Source organism: Diabrotica virgifera, chromosome 3, assembly GCF_917563875.1.
Source record: "Diabrotica virgifera virgifera chromosome 3, PGI_DIABVI_V3a".
NCBI classification, from domain to species: domain Eukaryota; kingdom Metazoa; phylum Arthropoda; class Insecta; order Coleoptera; family Chrysomelidae; genus Diabrotica; species Diabrotica virgifera.
In genome coordinates this window covers 258,395,407-258,412,210 of record NC_065445.1, presented here as the reverse complement: position 1 = coordinate 258,412,210, position 16,804 = coordinate 258,395,407, and the positions used below count along the sequence as shown (strand labels likewise).

Sequence of the window (16,804 nt, the reverse complement as noted above, 5' to 3'; positions counted from 1 at the left end):
TACTCCAGATTTAAACAGACAACCGTGAAAAAATGGAATCACTTACAATGTATAACAAAAATCCCTATTACAGCCCTTACGAACACCCCATACCGCCTTTTATTCACCCTAAGGTCTAAAATCGTACAATATATCTCTCATTCAATAAAGCCAACAATAGAGGGTTAGTTATTGTTGCACTAACTACCCCCACCATACGCAAGCACTGCCCCTTTTAGAAATCACAAGAGTATATACCCATGTATAACTTAAACTAGTTTAGTCACCCTTACTAAGCGGAGGGAGTTTATATCCTTCAACAAAATGTTTATTAAAGATTACCCTTACGAAGTCAAACCTAGCAATAAAATATTTAGACCTTGGGATTCTTGTAGTGATTCTAAAGATGTTTCTCAAGATTCGACTATATCTACAACGACTTCTGAAGATAATACGAGTAGTTCAGTTAGTGAAAAAGTGCCTGATGACGATGTTAAAGGTTTTAGACCCATTCCAAACAGTCATAAACCTCATAAGACTAAAGACATTGTTCCAGAATACCCTATCGAATTATATCCCACTATTTATCCAGATTTACTACAATCACAATTGGCGCAGTCAGTAGGATTACCCGCGGATCCCTTGATTATGGAAACCTTATCACAAGGTATAGCGATAGAAGAATACATGAGGGTGTTGAACCAAGAACATCACGAAAAGCTTTTGGCGGCGAAAAAGCAACGACCAAAAAAATACAAGTGCCCGCATTGTGATGTCGGTTTTTCAAATAACGGGCAGCTTAAAGGACATATTAGGATACATACAGGTTAGTACTTTTAGGTTTACTTACATATTCAATATTTTCGCTTGTTTTGTTGACCATTGGGATAGTGGATCATCCTCAGTGTGTATATTTATTATCAGTTATTCCATTTATCTTTAGTATTTTCCAGGTTTTTTTAAGGATAAACGTTGTAGCTTTGTATTTTGTTTCTTCTTGTTTAGCTTTTTGTACTATCTTAGCGTATCTTTACTTTCTCAAACTTTCAGATTCAAGTTGCTAATTGTAGTTTTCCTTTTCGCTCAGTTTTTCAGTTTTAGATACATTTTTTAATTGTTGGTTTTGGTTAAATGTTATTTCTGTTTAAATAGGATTCATGTTCTTCTTTTTGTTTATTCTTTGTTCTTTCTTGACCGCTTTAATGCAATAGGTACATACTATTTTACTATTCTTTTACAAAGTTTGTGGTGGTGATTAACAAGATCATTTTAACAGTTCCTTTATTTTATTTTCGTCTGCGGCTTTACCATTTCTTGCTCCATTTATTTCTTTTTGTATTTATAGTTCGTTTAAACATCATAATGGTTCTTCAGACTCCTCCTGTTCTTCAAAGTGTTTCTCCTCTTCATTCTTATCAGTTATTTTATTTTTTAAATTATTTTCGCTAAAATATTCCTACTGAATTGTTTTTATCTGCATAGTTATACTCAATGATCTCTTCCTTATTGTTCATAAGTATTTCAAACTCTAGATGTCCCTTTATGATGGAATGATTTTACATTTTTATAAATCTGCTTCAATTTGTACTGTTTGTATTACTTCTAATTTTTAATTCAACCATTGTGCTTTTTTCTTTTGTGTATAGACTTTGCACTATTTCTGACTATTTCATATTCTTTTCTGTCCCTCTCGGTTCTTGTTCTTAACCACTACGTTATGGTAGAATTTTTATTGATTCTGGAATGGTTACACTTCTGGAAAAGCTTCTTTTGATGTGTCAATTTCACCATGATTGAATTCGTTGGTGTTATTCGCTGTTCTTAATACTTCCTCATTTCATTTATCATATCCATGATATTCTAAGCATATACGTGTTGTGAAAGAGCTTTCAGAGTACTTGGGCCATTCAGAAGTATTGTTCATATCGTCAAATGCTTTTGTTGTTTTTTTTTTGTTCATAATAGTTCTACTAATACTGTTATTTTTTTTGGGATTTTACGTTGTGACCTGAGATTCCTTCTGTTCCATTTCAGTCTCTTAGTCCTTTTTGTTGGCATGGTGGTTAGTTATATTCTTATATCTTACTTCTTATATTTTTGCCATTTTTGCAAATTTCTATTTTGCATTTTTGTTTATTCTTTCATTTTATTATTATTGAGAAGTATTCCCTCTTTGGAATATCTCTTAATTTGTGTTTCCTTTCTGTTTTTTTTTATTTTCTGCTTTTGCTCTTCATTGGTTAATTCTAGCAGACAATGTCTATGTCTTATTTCGTGTATATTTTCAGACGTAGCTTAGTTGAAAAAAATACACCCTTTTTTGTCCTTTTTACCTTTATATAGCCCGTTGTATACATTTTTAGCCCACTTAATATTATTTTGCGGTAGTCCCACTCCGTAGTTTACCAATGTTTGTTAAATTTGTGATAATAGTCTATTCATATGTTATTAATAACTTCCAAAATTTTGCTAAAACATAATTAAAATATGCAATATTGTTATATTTTGCAATGTGTATATGTTTGTATATGTTTGCAATATTTTGTAACTATTTATTAGTAGTGAATAATTATTAAAATAAATTTGTTTTATATACAATTCAATTTACATTATAATAAATATTATGTTGACAGTTCTATTATATTTTGTGCAATATTCATCTGAAGCTATAATTAAATTATTATTTTAAAAATTATTAATTAATTCTTATTGGAAGTAGATTTGGATGCCGGGACGTACTCGGATTATTTACTCAACATTTTGCTCAACTTACAACATTTTTCACAAAATATTTAGATTGATAGGAAGAACCAGTACCGATTTACATTTTCTAGACAAAGACAAAAGATCGGGATCGCTAGGTAGAAAATATGCCTATGACATTTTTCTATAATTAATTTCGTGAGACATTTTTATGCAGGTTAGAAATAGACGGCAAAATTGTAGAACAAGTAATGAAATGCAATTACCTAGGAGTAGAGATCACTAGTGACAGGAATATAAGAACAGAGACCACAACAAAAGCAGTAAGGGTAAGTGGTTTGCTCCGAGAAATCATACGGAGAAACAAATATCTGACCACGGAAAGCAAAATAAAAGTATACAAGACAACAGTAAGACCTATCCTCACATATGCAGCGGATACAAGGGCCGATACAAAAAAAAACGAAACAACAAATCAACAACATCAAATTGAAAGTACAGTAAAACCTCGATATAACGGACCTCTATTCAACCGACTTCGGATATAACGGACAAAAATCATGTCAAACGCAAAAAAATTAAAAACTTCCTGTTAATACTATTCATACTTAACCCTGCCCATACCAAGATATGTTGCATAACAACGAACGGGATTCCCGTGGACCTGAAGCTGTAGCTTACAAAGAATTTTAATAAACTTTTTATTATAGCATAATGAGGACACATTTCTAAATAGTCTGATTTATTTTAAACCTATTTTTATACAACTGACTTTCGGCTTTAACGAACACCTCGTCCCCCCAATTAGTCCGTTATATCGAGGTTTTACTGTATTAAGATCACTAGCGGGCATATCATTAAGAGACAGACATAGCCCAGTAAATGAACGGGAAATACGGCAATACCCTGTAATTTTCAGGGGCAACTCCGAATTGCATGAAAATTTGGATTTAGGTTCTACTTACCCTCCACTTCAAAGCTGAAATTGTGCCGTTGGTTGCTTTTACTTGGGGGGTGACAGTCACCCCTTCTCGGGGGTGAAAAAACATAGGTTCAAGATAAGACCGGAAATGGATAAATTGACTGATTTTAAGCATTTTTGTTCTATAGAGTTTTTTATGTTAGTCAATACTTTTCGAGTTATTTGCGATTGAAAATGTGTATTTTTCGACAAAAAACTACGTTTTCAGACGGTTTTTCGCAAATAACGCAAAAAGTAAATATCTTATCGAAAAAAATATTCTTAGCAAAAGTATAGCTTATACAAAATCGAAAAAAATGGTGTATCAGTAAAATCTATCAATCGAGTAAAAACAAAGTTGTAGCTCATGAAATATACGTTCTTATTCGTTTAATTCAAAATCGAAGATTTCAAGGTGAAATCACCGAAAAATTAAGCACTTTTCGGGAAAACCCCATTTAAACTTTTTTAAAGTGTTTATAAAATGCTTTATTTTAATTATTCATGACAGTTTCTAGCATTAAAAATAAGCGAGTTACGCTCAAAATAAAGTTGGCCCACTTTCTTTGGTAAAAAAATCATGAAAATCTCCCCGTGGTTAGCTCCACAAATGAAATTAATCGCTACCGCTTTACAAACAGTTTACTTACTTATCTATCTTTTATATATGATCTGTTAGTCTCGCCGGTCTAAAGTGCTTATTTTTGAAATTTTTATAGTTGAAAAAGCTTGAACGGGTCACTATCCACGAGTGTATGCAAATTTTGAACAGCTATATCTTAACCAATTTTTGTCTCACGGAAAAACAAAATGAAACTAGCATATTTATAATAGCAAAACCTACATTTTTTTACTCTTTAAGATTTTTCTTATCACTAATACTTTTTAAGTTATTTTAAAAAAAGGAAATTTTTCAAAAATTTTAAGAAATTTTTTTTTACTATAAAACCAAATTATTTCAAAAATAAGCACTTTAAACCAATCGAACTTACAGATCATATAAACAATACACATACAGTTAAAACAAATGGTAAAGCGGTAACGATTAATTTTATTTAGGGTACTAAATGGAAGGAGGTTTTCACGATTTTTTTTACCAAAAAAAGGGGCAACTTTTTTTTTTTAAGTGTAACTCGTTTATTTTTGAAGCTAGAAATTTTTGTAAAAAACAAATATAAAGCTTTTTTTAGATACTTTAAAAATATAAATAAGCTTTTCCCGAGAAATTCTTAATTTTTCGGTCATTTCGCGTTGAATTATTCGATTTGGAATTAGACGAATAAGAACGTATTTTTCATGAGCTGCAACTTTGCTTTTACTTAATTTATAGACTTTATTGATACACCGTTTTTTTCGTTTTTTATAAACTAAACTTTTGCTAAGAGTATTTTTTTCGATAAAATATTTATTTTTGGAGTTATTGGCGAAAAACAGTCTGAAAACGTAGTTTTTTTTGTCGAAAAATCAATATTTTCAATCGCGAATAACTCAAAAAGTATTAACTTACGTAAAAAACCTTATAAAACGAAAGTTGCTTATAATCTGTCAATTTATCTATTTTCAGGCTTATTTTAAACGGGCGTTTTTCACCCCCCGAGAAGGGGTGACTCTCACCCCCTAAGTAAAAGCAACCAACGGCACAAATTCAACTTTAAAGTGGAGTGTAAGTAGAACCTAAATCCAAATTTTCATGCAATTCGGAGTTGCCCCTGAGAATTACACTCCAAAACGGTCATTTATTGGGCTAACAAAGCAACAGAAGTATACGAGAACGATGCAAAATTCAAAATATTAACAGGTGGATATAAACAAGAAAGAAAAACTGGAAAGAATATGTAAACCGAATGTTGTTCTGAAGCTATTTCCTTGTGGCATTTTTATAATGAACTATTTTAAATGGGAAATAAGCCACAATTTTACCAAAAAAATGAATTTATTAACGTTTCGACGCCAAGTCGGGTGTCGTTGTCAAAATACAAAATAATACTAAATAAACAAAAATGTTGTTGCTTAGTAAAAAATTCTTCTAATAATCTATTTAATCTGACTTATTTATATCGGCAATTCAGGCATGTATTATACATTTTAAAGTAGAAGACTTTAAAATGATATTGCCAATATTGATGAGTTGCGTGGCTTATTTCCCATTTAAAATAGTTCATTGTAAACCGAATGGAACCAGATAGATTAGCGTAAAACCTATCTGTAAAAACAACAAGCTGTATAGCAGAAGACCCGTTGGAAGGCCGCCGAAAAGATGGAAAGACAATGTACAGTCAACAACAACTGAAACAGAATAAGAGGCAGACAAACAGGAGTAATCCTAGTAGCACGAAGAAGAAGAAGAAGAAGTGAGACATCCGAGTTCAAGAAATCACCTATTCGAAAAGTGGTCCTATTTATTTAAACAATATTTTTTAAACAAAATTTAAAAAGCGTCTTGTTCGGCTACGACAAAGTTCTTTATACAGTGTGTCCACGGTTGGGGTGCCCAAGAGGAAAAACTTTTTTATTTTCAATTTTAGCGAAAAATGTCATTCTTGATAAAAAGTTTTGCTGGTTCTAAAACCCATTAAAACGAAATAAAATTCAAGTTTTTCAAATCATGCTTAATTTTGTAGCCAATTTTATGTAAATCCCTATAAATTTTTGCACTAAGTTCGAAATTGTAACAATAATAACTTGGGAAAACAACCATTTCGCTTCTTTGGATTATAAAAACAAACTTTGTCTTTCTCCTTGAAACAGCCAATTATTTAATAATTCAATAATTATTAATCCAATAATTTTAACAATAAAATTGACCACAAGAGGTTTGTTCCAACTCGATACAAAACCGTTCTTGAATGGTTAGTGAACCGCGCTGTAACCAAAAATGTGTTACTGCGCATAATTATTTGTTATTGCGCATGCGCGTAACGATTCAAGAACGGTTTTTTATCGAGTTGGAACAAACCTCATATAAATTATTTTTTGAAAGCTTAACATTGTCAAAAAAAGAATGACAATTCGCAAATTATTTATCGGAGTTGACAGGCTACATTGTAGCTTGGCAACCATAGAGTTATATATTAGCATAGAGAGAGTGTCATTCAGAGCGAATTGACGACACCATCTTTTTTATTTGGATTAGTGCTGTTTCACTCTTACGCATAGTAAAGCTGCTACAGTTGTCCTCCTCTTCCGTGCCTATATTCACACTGAATGTCATCATAGATTTTCGATACAATGTGTTAGAAAGAGATGCAGCAAACCAGTCCATGAGATCTTGTCGTCAGGAAGCGCGGAAGGTAGGGTCCCTCTATGTTAATATATACCTCTATGTTGGCAACACTAGATTATTGTTATGATTTCGAACTTGGTGCAAAAATGTATAGGGATTTACATAAAATTGACTACAAAATTAAGCAGGATTTGTAAAACTTAAATTTTATTTCGTTTTATGGGGTTTTAGAACAAGCAAAACTTTTTATCAAGAATGACATTTTTCGCTAAAATTGAAAATAAAAAAGTTTTTCCTCTTGGGCACCCCAATCGTGGCACACTGTATTTATTAGATAATTCTGAACAAAAACGGTATGTCGCAATGTTTTTCTAAAGTTGATTGTTTTCATGTTTTTCTAAAGTTGATTGTTTATATATAAATAATTTAAAACTGTAACTGTAGTTTCCTGTATTTTTAAAATATAACTAATATTTTTAAAATTTAGTAAACTAATTATTTATTTATTATTTATATTTTTATACAAATTTTATTAGATTAAAATAATTCAATAAATTATTATGTTGACTCCTAATGCCACCTGCTAACGTATCGATCGACAATCGGGCGACCATTCTATGATTCGTCTTATCCACCGTCCATCTTGTGTTCTAGCTAAGTGCCCTGTCCATTCCCACTTAAGCGTCGTGATTCTTTCAATAACGTCTTTAACTCCTGATATTTGTCTGATTTACTGGTTTGTTATGTGGTCTCGAAGGCTCAAGTCCAGCATTTCACGTTCCATGGCTCGCTGTGTAATGTGTAACTCTGAGTTTATTTGCGGATTTTTACGTCAGTGTTACAAGTTTCTGCTCCATAAGTTTGTATTGTCAAAACACATTTGTTATAAATAGGGGCAGGGAGGGCAAGACGGAAGGCTTAACTTTATAATGTGTAAAAAAATAAAACAACGTAATACAAAACTTTCATTTTAATCATTCTTGAAAGAGACCTTATACAGTTACAAAAGTCAGCCATTAAATATTATTAATAATAAGTAGAATTTTTTTATGAGTAATTAAAAAATAATGTCAAAAATTTCATCTTGCCCTTAATACCCTGAGAGCAGGATTGAAAGATTGTTCGGGCAAGATGGAATGTAGAGGAAAGCACTACATTTTACAGTTTACACACATAAAACTGCCATCTTCTGTGTCAGTACACAATTCATGTGCCCAACCATTACATAGAGGACATTGTACCCAGTCCTCTGTGGGCGGTTCCACATAACGTTCACCACATACACAGAGCACATCATTTTGTGAAGGCTGTTCTAAATGTTGTACAATATTTTTAACTTTTTCTGTTTTTGTCCCTTTTCCTTTGCCTTTTCTTTTATTCTCGCAAGTTCCTATTTCCTTGCTTTTATTTTTGCCCAACTATTATCTTCCAACTTGCCCTAAGTTGCAATTTTCCATCTTGCCCATATGCCCCTTACCAATAATAATATCAATATTTTAAAAATGCGTTATTATTTCTATTTAAATATCAATTCAGATAACCTGTACCTAATAGATACTTTGTATAAATGCATAATAATATTATACACCTTGTTTAAATAATCGTATCACAAAAATTCAATAATTGCGTAATATTTAACTGCGAAAATAAGAAGGAAGCGTGTACACTCATTAGCTGACCTGAACTGACTGAGCCGTCGTTTATTAAGGGGAGAGGTTCGCCTGCATCTGTGTGAGTGTGGATCCGGGCGCTTCATTGCGCAGTTCGGGTTTTATAGGTAATTTCCATCTTGCCCTATCCTTCCATCTTGCCCTCCTCACCCCTAAACCTGTCGCTTAAGGCCATCGGTACATAATTCGCAAAAATTTTACGGCTATCCCTACTTTTTCTGTCTTTACACGGCAAATTACGTGTAGTAAAATTCTCACTGGTATGGATATGTAAACTTTACTTGACAATGTCATCATTAGCTTTAAAGATGGCTTTTGAATGTTCTTGGATAACTGTTACTTGTATAATTAATTGCCTTAATTATTAATTCATTTAATTCATATGATTATTTCATTCATAGGAGAGTCTGACCAATAGAAAGCTACAGAAATGCAAATTAAGGTGATAATTTTTGATAATATCCCGTCGTTAAGTATATTACGTCAGATGCCCTTCGTTGCTACGAAAAAATACATTCAGTGACATTAATGACAATTAATGTTTTAGGAATTATAAAAGTGATGACTTTCAATCGTCAAATATTTATAAAAACTGTGTGTTTAATGGTACTAATTTGTAATTACATAAAAAAATTACAATAAAATTTTGGTTTTGAACAGTTTTATTCATGAAATAATCGCAATAAATTGCACACGATCTCTGAAATTAATATAGAATTTTTGCTCTCGTGACACTTTGACATAATTTCACTCGCCTTCGGCTAATGAAATTAAAACTGTCAAAGTGTCACTCGAGAAAAATTCAATAATTTCAGAGCTCTTGTGCAATTACTACTGATTATTTCATTCATAGGAGATTCTGACCAATAAAAGCTACAGAAATGCAAATTAAGGTGATAATTTTTGATAATATCCCGTCGTTAAGTATATTACGTCAGATGCCCTTCGTTGCTACGAAAAATTACATTCAGTGACATTAATGACAATTAATGTTTTAAAAGCTATAAAAGTGATGACTTTCAACCGTAAAATATTTTATAACAACTGTGTGTTTAACAGTACTAATTTGTACTTACATAAATAGATTACAATAAAATTTTGGTTTTGAACAGTTTTATTCATGAAATAATCGCAACAAATTGCACTCGAACTCTAAAATTAATATAGAATTTTAGAGCTCTCGTGCAATTACTACTGATAATTTTTTCACTAACCATGTATTCAGTGATTGTAATAATTTATCTACTGTACAACAAAAAATAATAATCAATTGAGAACAGAGGAAAAGTGATAAAGGGATTTTTTACTAATATATTGTTACTATGAAACGCTTACAATTTTAAACATATTTAACAACAAAATACTTGGATCACAGAATATATCCTGGTGTATTCTCTGCTTGGATCTTCCATAAATAATAAACAATAAATAACTTTTTATTAAGTTCACGTCTTAAATCAATTATGTATAAAATACACTATCAATATTATTTAATCAACAACTCAAAATATTCCCGATGCCATGTCAAATATTTAAAATTGTCACTGTCTGACTGACAATATGCTGACAATATTCTACTCGACTGAGTGCGTTGTATGACAAAGATAGATTTGGAAAATATTACCACCGACATTGTGTTCATTTTTTTCCAATCCTTGAAAAACCAAAAAATAGTTTTGAAAAAATTAAACGCAGAATGAAAGACTAAATTATTACCGGGGGCCGAAAGTCCGAATAAATAAAAAGTTTATTTTGAATGAGATATTTGAAATTAAAAATCACACTAAATTTTCTCTTAGTTTTTCACCCCTGTAACTTATTAAAATAAACATTATAGAAGTTCTCAGGGACTTTTGGCCTCGCTAATAACGTAATTTTTCATTCTGCGTTTAAATTTTTCAAAAATACTTATTAGTTTTCTCAGGATTCGAAAAAAATTAATCCCCTTATGAATAGCATTGGAGCAGAAACTACGTACCCATTCCCTTAAGACACATGAAAATTGAACTTTTTAGAATATGGCTAAGTTTGCTAATGCCTGGTTGCACCAACAAATCTTAAGGTCCAGCTTAACCCAGCTCAGTTTATAGCTAGGGCCGCTTTAAGTCTAACTTACGTTTCGCCATCGTTTTCGATTCCTATCATCTCAATCCATGTGGCCATTGGTTGTGGCAAGCTGAAAATTGATCTAAGACTCAATGGTGCAACGCGTATGTTTCGTAAGCTGAGCTTAAGCCACATCTTAAGCTTAAGATACGTTGTTGCAACCAGGCATAAATGCTGCACATGTCAGGCATATTCGCATTTGTATTTCATGTATTTAATTGTCTCTGCTCATTTTGACCTCGTCTTCCAGATATTTTGTAAGTGTCTGGTTGTTGTATGTAGGTACTCTGGGCTAATTTGCAAAATAGAAGGAAACGTTATTTATCAGCAATTTTCTTGCTGGAATCGAACCTTATGACTGTGTATATTAATAATATAGGTATGCAAAGTCCGTAGATAGTGTGCTACTTTTTTTATAAACATAATTGCGCCCGAAAATCGTCTTTTTTCAATTTTTGCTCTATGACTCCAAAGATTTTAACTTACACCACAAACACCCAAATAAAATGTCACCGTAATTAAATTCTGCAGCCGTGTTTTTCCCGATTTACTTTGACGAAAATTTTCCCCGGAAAATGCGGGTTTTTCCAACAATAGTACATTGTTTACCGGGTAGGAAAAGCTTAACATTCCTGGACGACTGTGAAGATTGCTAAGTCGAGGCGCAAGCCGAGACTTAGCAACACAGAGTCCAGGAATGTGGCTTTTCCTACGAGGTAAACATACTATTTTTCCGCAAATCGTTTAAAATTCGACAGATATTGATTGATTTAAAAAAAAACGCGATAATTTTATTCCCAAATAAATGGTGCTTTGAAATTCCTAATAAAATTACTTGGGTTACTATGGAAACGTATTGAGGTTGAATTGTCAAACTTGACGCTTATAAATTTAATTGCTGGTGTTCTCGAAAGTAAAATGATAAGTGATGATGAAATTTCCATTCCTGGGACTCCTCCAGAGCTGGTTGAGGCAGTGAATACTGCTTCATTAGAATTATTGCCAAAGAAATCAAGAGAAAAGTACGAAAATGCATACAGACGTTTTATGGATTATCGCATGAGTAAAAATACGAGTTCTTTCTCAGAAAATGTTGTAATGGTATACTTCCTAGACCTTTGTTTAAAGATGAAATCTTCAACATTATGGGCCAATTATTCAATGCTGAAGTCAACCCTTGCACTTAAACACAATGTAGATATATCTACATACTCAAAACTTCGTTCTTTATTGAAACGGCAAGCTCAAGGTTATAGGGCAAAGAAATCTAAGATTTTAACGAAGGAAGAAATTGAAAAATTTATCCAGGAAGCTCCAGATAAAGAAAATTTAATGATTAAGGTAATTTACAAGGTTTTAATAGCAATGTGTTTTCTATCATTTATGTAGAACACTAACAACTGTACGGAAATATCATTTCCTTACAGTAAGGAAATGACATTTCCTTACAGTAAGGAAGTCCTGACTTTTTCTTCAAGAAATTTTGACAGGAATGTCAAAATTTCCTGGCGATTTGCGGAAAAATCTTTAATTTTCAACTAAAATTTTAGATAGGTAAGTAATCGTTTATTACTAATTAAATGACTTGGTAATATAAAAGCTCTTTTCGTATAGTATATAATTCCAAAAGCCGATGGAAATTGAATAAACAGTTTAGCAACAATTGAATTGGTAATTAAAAAATTACGGTCGCTATAATAACCACAATAATTATGATACATAAGAATAACTATTATTTTTGTATAAAAAGGCACTGTACCTAAGTAATATACTTTACAGCATTGAAATTGGACTATTTAAGCGGCCTCAGGAATATTTTAAAATTATAAACAATTTTTTGGCTTATAAATAAATAGAATATATCAGGAAATGTTAAATTAAATTAAATAATGAAAACGGTATTGGAAAAAAAGCGGCAGAACGCTTCTTTTAAAAGAAAAAACGTTTAATTGTGATAAGTGGTTCCTGAGATACAACCGGTCAAAGTAGACCGGCATTTATAGCAAATATATAAACAATAGGATTATAATTTTTGAACCATCACCTTTTTATTTTTGTCCTCTTTCTCCACACCAATTTTCATATCTTTAGATTACTCATAACATATATTATTATAATAAAAACTATCGATATTACGAGTGAAAATTTCCAAAAATAGCAAAATTCCAATCAAAAATTAGGTTGGAGAAAATGTAATCTCAAAGGTCAATATCGGTATACGTTAAAAAAATGCATTTTCTCGGCTTCCCATTGAGCAATTTTCTTCATTCTTTCTTTGTTCCCCAGTAACTCGAGTAGAGCCATCTAACTAACGCATTATTAGATGTCAAACTTGCTTTTGTTTTGTTATAATAGATTAATTTATTTATAAGAAAAGAAAACTACATATTTTTTCCAGGTGTAGTCTTTTTTTTATATAAACTTACTCCAAGTGTACCTTTTAACGTTAAAAACACAAATATTCTCATTTGAAAGCTGTATAATTATTTAAAAAATCTTTATTTAATCAAATTAAAAAATTTTGTTATAATAAATATATTAATTTATTGTAACAAAATAAAAGCAACTTTGACATTTAATAATGCGTTAGTTAGACGGCTCCATTCGTGTTACTTGGGAACAAAAAAAGAATGAAGAAAATTGCTCTATGGGAAGTCGAGAAAATGTATTTTTTTAACGCGTACCTATTTTGAACTTTGAGATTACATTTTCTCCAACCTAATTTTTGATTGGAATTTTGCTATTTTTGGCAATTTTCACTCGTAATATCGAGAGTTTTTATTATAATAATATATGTTATGAGTATTTTAAAGTTAATATGAACATTAGTGTGGAGAAAGAAGACCGAAATAAAAAGGTGATGGTTCGAAAATTATGATCCTATTGTTTATATCTTTGCCGTAAATACCGGTCAACTTTGACCGGTTGTGTCTCAGGAACCACTCATCACAATAAAACGTTTTTTCTTTTAAAAGAAGCGCCCTGCCGCTTGTTTCCCAGTACCGTTTTCACGATTTAATTTAATTAAATATTTCCCGAGATATTATATTTGTTTATAAACCAAAAAATTGTTTATAACTTTAAAATATTCCTGAGGCCGCTTAAATAGTCCAATTTCAATTATGTAAAGTACATTAGATAGGTACAGTATCTTTTTATACATAAATCATAGTTATTCTTATGTATCATAATTATTGTGGTTATTATAGCGACCGTAAATTTTTAATTAACAATTCAGTCGTTGCTAAACTGTTCATCCAATTTCCATCGGCTTCTGGAATTATAATCTATACGGAAATAGCTTTTTTTATATCACCAAGTTATTTAATTATTGATAAACCTATCTAAAATTTTAGTCGAAAATTAAAGATTATGTTGAAAAAACCCGCATTTTCCGGGAAAAATTTTTGTCGAAGTAAATCGGGAGAAACACGTCTCTATGCAGAATATATTTAAGGTGAATTTTTATTTAAGTGTTTTTGGTGTAAAGGTAAAATCTTTGGAGTTATAGAGCAAAAATTGAAAAAAACACGATTTTCAGCACTTTTGCCTACCTATAATACCTATAATACCTCTGCTATTGCTTATTGGTAAATAACTTTTCCCAAAAATGGCCTATTCTCCGATAATCTGCCCAGACTAATGGTATTATTGATTTGGCATAGATTTGGTTTTCTCAAAGTTTATTTTTAATCCTGCCCGCATCCTGCTAATTTTTCGAAATATCCAAGTCTAATTTTTGTCAGCTTAATAAATGCAAATTATTAAAGTATCGTCTAAATTTTTACAGTGTGCGGACCGCACTTAATACGAATAATTCCATTGTTTCAGGAGAACGCCCATTCAAATGCGACGAAAAAGATTGCGGAAAGACGTTCACCAGAAACGAGGAACTGACCCGCCACAAACGAATCCATTCCGGCCTGAGACCCTTCCCGTGCACGCACTGCGGGAAGAGATTCGGAAGAAAGGACCATCTCAAGAAACATTCCCGCACGCATTTCCAACCCAGAGGCATGTACGCCGTTCCTGTGATGTTGCCTTACGAAACGTGGGCATCTTCCCCCGGTAGTTACCCCTTCGTTCCTATGTTCGGATACTAAGGTGAATGAGAATTAGAGAATGGGAAATTAGAGTCAGGAGATCAAAAGATAAAGTATGCGATGAATATTTTACTGCATTTGGATGCAAAAACTGATATAATATCCTAAAAATGGCAGATTTCTGTTAAGTATAAATATGTAGTGGTGGGCATAAGTCATAAGCTGGCTGCAAAAAATAATTACGTATTTACATTAAGTGTTCAAATTGTTCACCCCTCATTGCGATATACATCAAATAACGTTTTTCTGTCCAATTACTAATCCGAGCAAGCATCGTGAAATCTTCACTGTAGGGGAGTACAATTAGAACGAAAATATGCATTGTTTCGGAAAAATTCAAACAAGCTTATATTTTTCTAAAACTTTTTTTGTTAGTTTATATACATGTTAAAGTAAAAAGTTCTACTCACGGATTTGGCCGCTAATTGTTTATTAATTGTTTACACAATAACAATTGTTTTGTATTATTAATTTTAAAAATATCGTTAAATTCATCATTTTACTTTGATCAAATATGTTTCTGTTTTGTTTTTGATTATGCTGAATCCGAATATGGCATTGCAATTTGAAAATTCTTAAACAGAAGCTCTTATACAGTATGTCTGCATAGCTAGGAGAACCACATGGAAAACTTTTTTATTATCAATATTACGAAAAAAAGGTATTCTTCATAAAATGCTCTGGATAGTCAAAAATCTAAAACTCCACCATCAGATATCAAATTTTATCAATTGTATACGAGTTATATCAAAAATATGAATTTCGTTAAAGAGTAAAGTACCTGTATATTACAGAATATCAAAAAATAATATTATGAAAAGTTGTTTGAAATTTATGCTATGTTTAAATATACAATTACGTCATTCTAATCGAAAAAAAAATTTAAATTTTTTCTCAAATTACGGATACTCATCATCATTTTATTACAATTATCATAACTATTTTATTATCACTTTTACGAAAAAAAGTTATTCTACATAAAATGCTTTCCCTGGTCTAAAATCTAAGTTACAACCATCAGATATCAAACTTTTTTAATTTTATACGGGGTATGTAAAAAATATGAATTTTTCTTTCGAGTTTATTGTCTTTATTAGTCACAATATTTTAATTAGAAGGATGTAATTGAATACTAAAATAGTTTTTTTTAATTCCAAACAACTTTTTTTAATAACAATTTTCGATATTGTGAAATGTAACGGTACTTTACTCTTGAGTGAAATTCATATTTTTTGACATACCTCGTATAAAATTAATTAAATTTGATACCTGATGATTGCATCTTAGATTGTATACGATGTAGAGTATTTTATAAAGAATAACTTTTTTTCGTAAAACTGGTAATAAAAAAGTTATCAATAGGTTCCAAGTTACGCAGACATACTGTATGAGCCAAAAAAAAATTTTTACTGAACATTTATTGTTGTTGAAGGTTATTATTAAATGTATTTTAGGTAAGTTTTACAGAAAAAAGTTTTGATCACTTTGTATAAACATTTTTTAGACGGTAATTTTCGGTTTTTGTATTACATTTTTGTTGTCTTTCTTAATTTTCTCAAAAGGGAATAGTCTATTTAATTTCTAAAGTAAAATAATTTAGTGCGTTTTAAAGATTACATTTTAAGCTTTAAAGAAGCACTTATAAAACTGTAATATATCTATTCAAACTTGAGTAATACCGTCTTAAAGTGGTGGTAATTCTATAAAACTACGAAGATTTCAAAAATTACATTTTTTGATACGTCATATCATTTTAATTAAATTTTTGAGATTTTTTTTAATGAAACATCATTTGGTAAGATGCTTCAAGGGTAAGTTGTGCAAAATTGAGGGTTTTATAAGAAAAATTGTATTAGTTACACATGTTTATATCATTTTTAAACAAAATTCATGTAAGGCTCACTTTCCGCCCCCACCGTACTTATGCCCATACATTTTATTTCTTTTTATTATAACCGTAAGATAGCTTAATTATTCTTCTTTCATGTTCAATCTGTAAAATTTCATTTGATCCATTAGTTAAAGAATTACATTAAAATAACTCAACCGTGCTCGCCGT

The 16,804-nt window shown here is 31.1% G+C and overlaps 1 protein-coding gene across 1 annotated transcript; it reads left to right on the top strand.

The window, feature by feature from the left end:
• The first annotated feature begins 303 nt into the window (after positions 1 to 303).
• On the top strand, positions 304 to 14,866 carry LOC126882729 (zinc finger protein 347-like). Its single transcript, XM_050647717.1, has 2 exons — positions 304 to 805; positions 14,474 to 14,866. The coding sequence occupies exons 1-2, from the start codon at positions 304 to 306 to the stop codon at positions 14,743 to 14,745; spliced, it is 774 nt and encodes a 257-aa protein (XP_050503674.1). The 3' UTR covers positions 14,746 to 14,866.
• Positions 14,867 to 16,804: the final 1,938 nt, after the last annotated feature.

Coding starts and splice junctions, on each gene's coding strand:
- LOC126882729 (XM_050647717.1), top strand. CDS start 304: ATGTTTATTAAAGATTACCCTTACGAAGTCAAACCTAGCAATAAAATA. Junction 806..14,473: donor ACATATTAGGATACATACAG/GTTAGTACTTTT, acceptor CCATTGTTTCAG/GAGAACGCCCATTCAAATGC.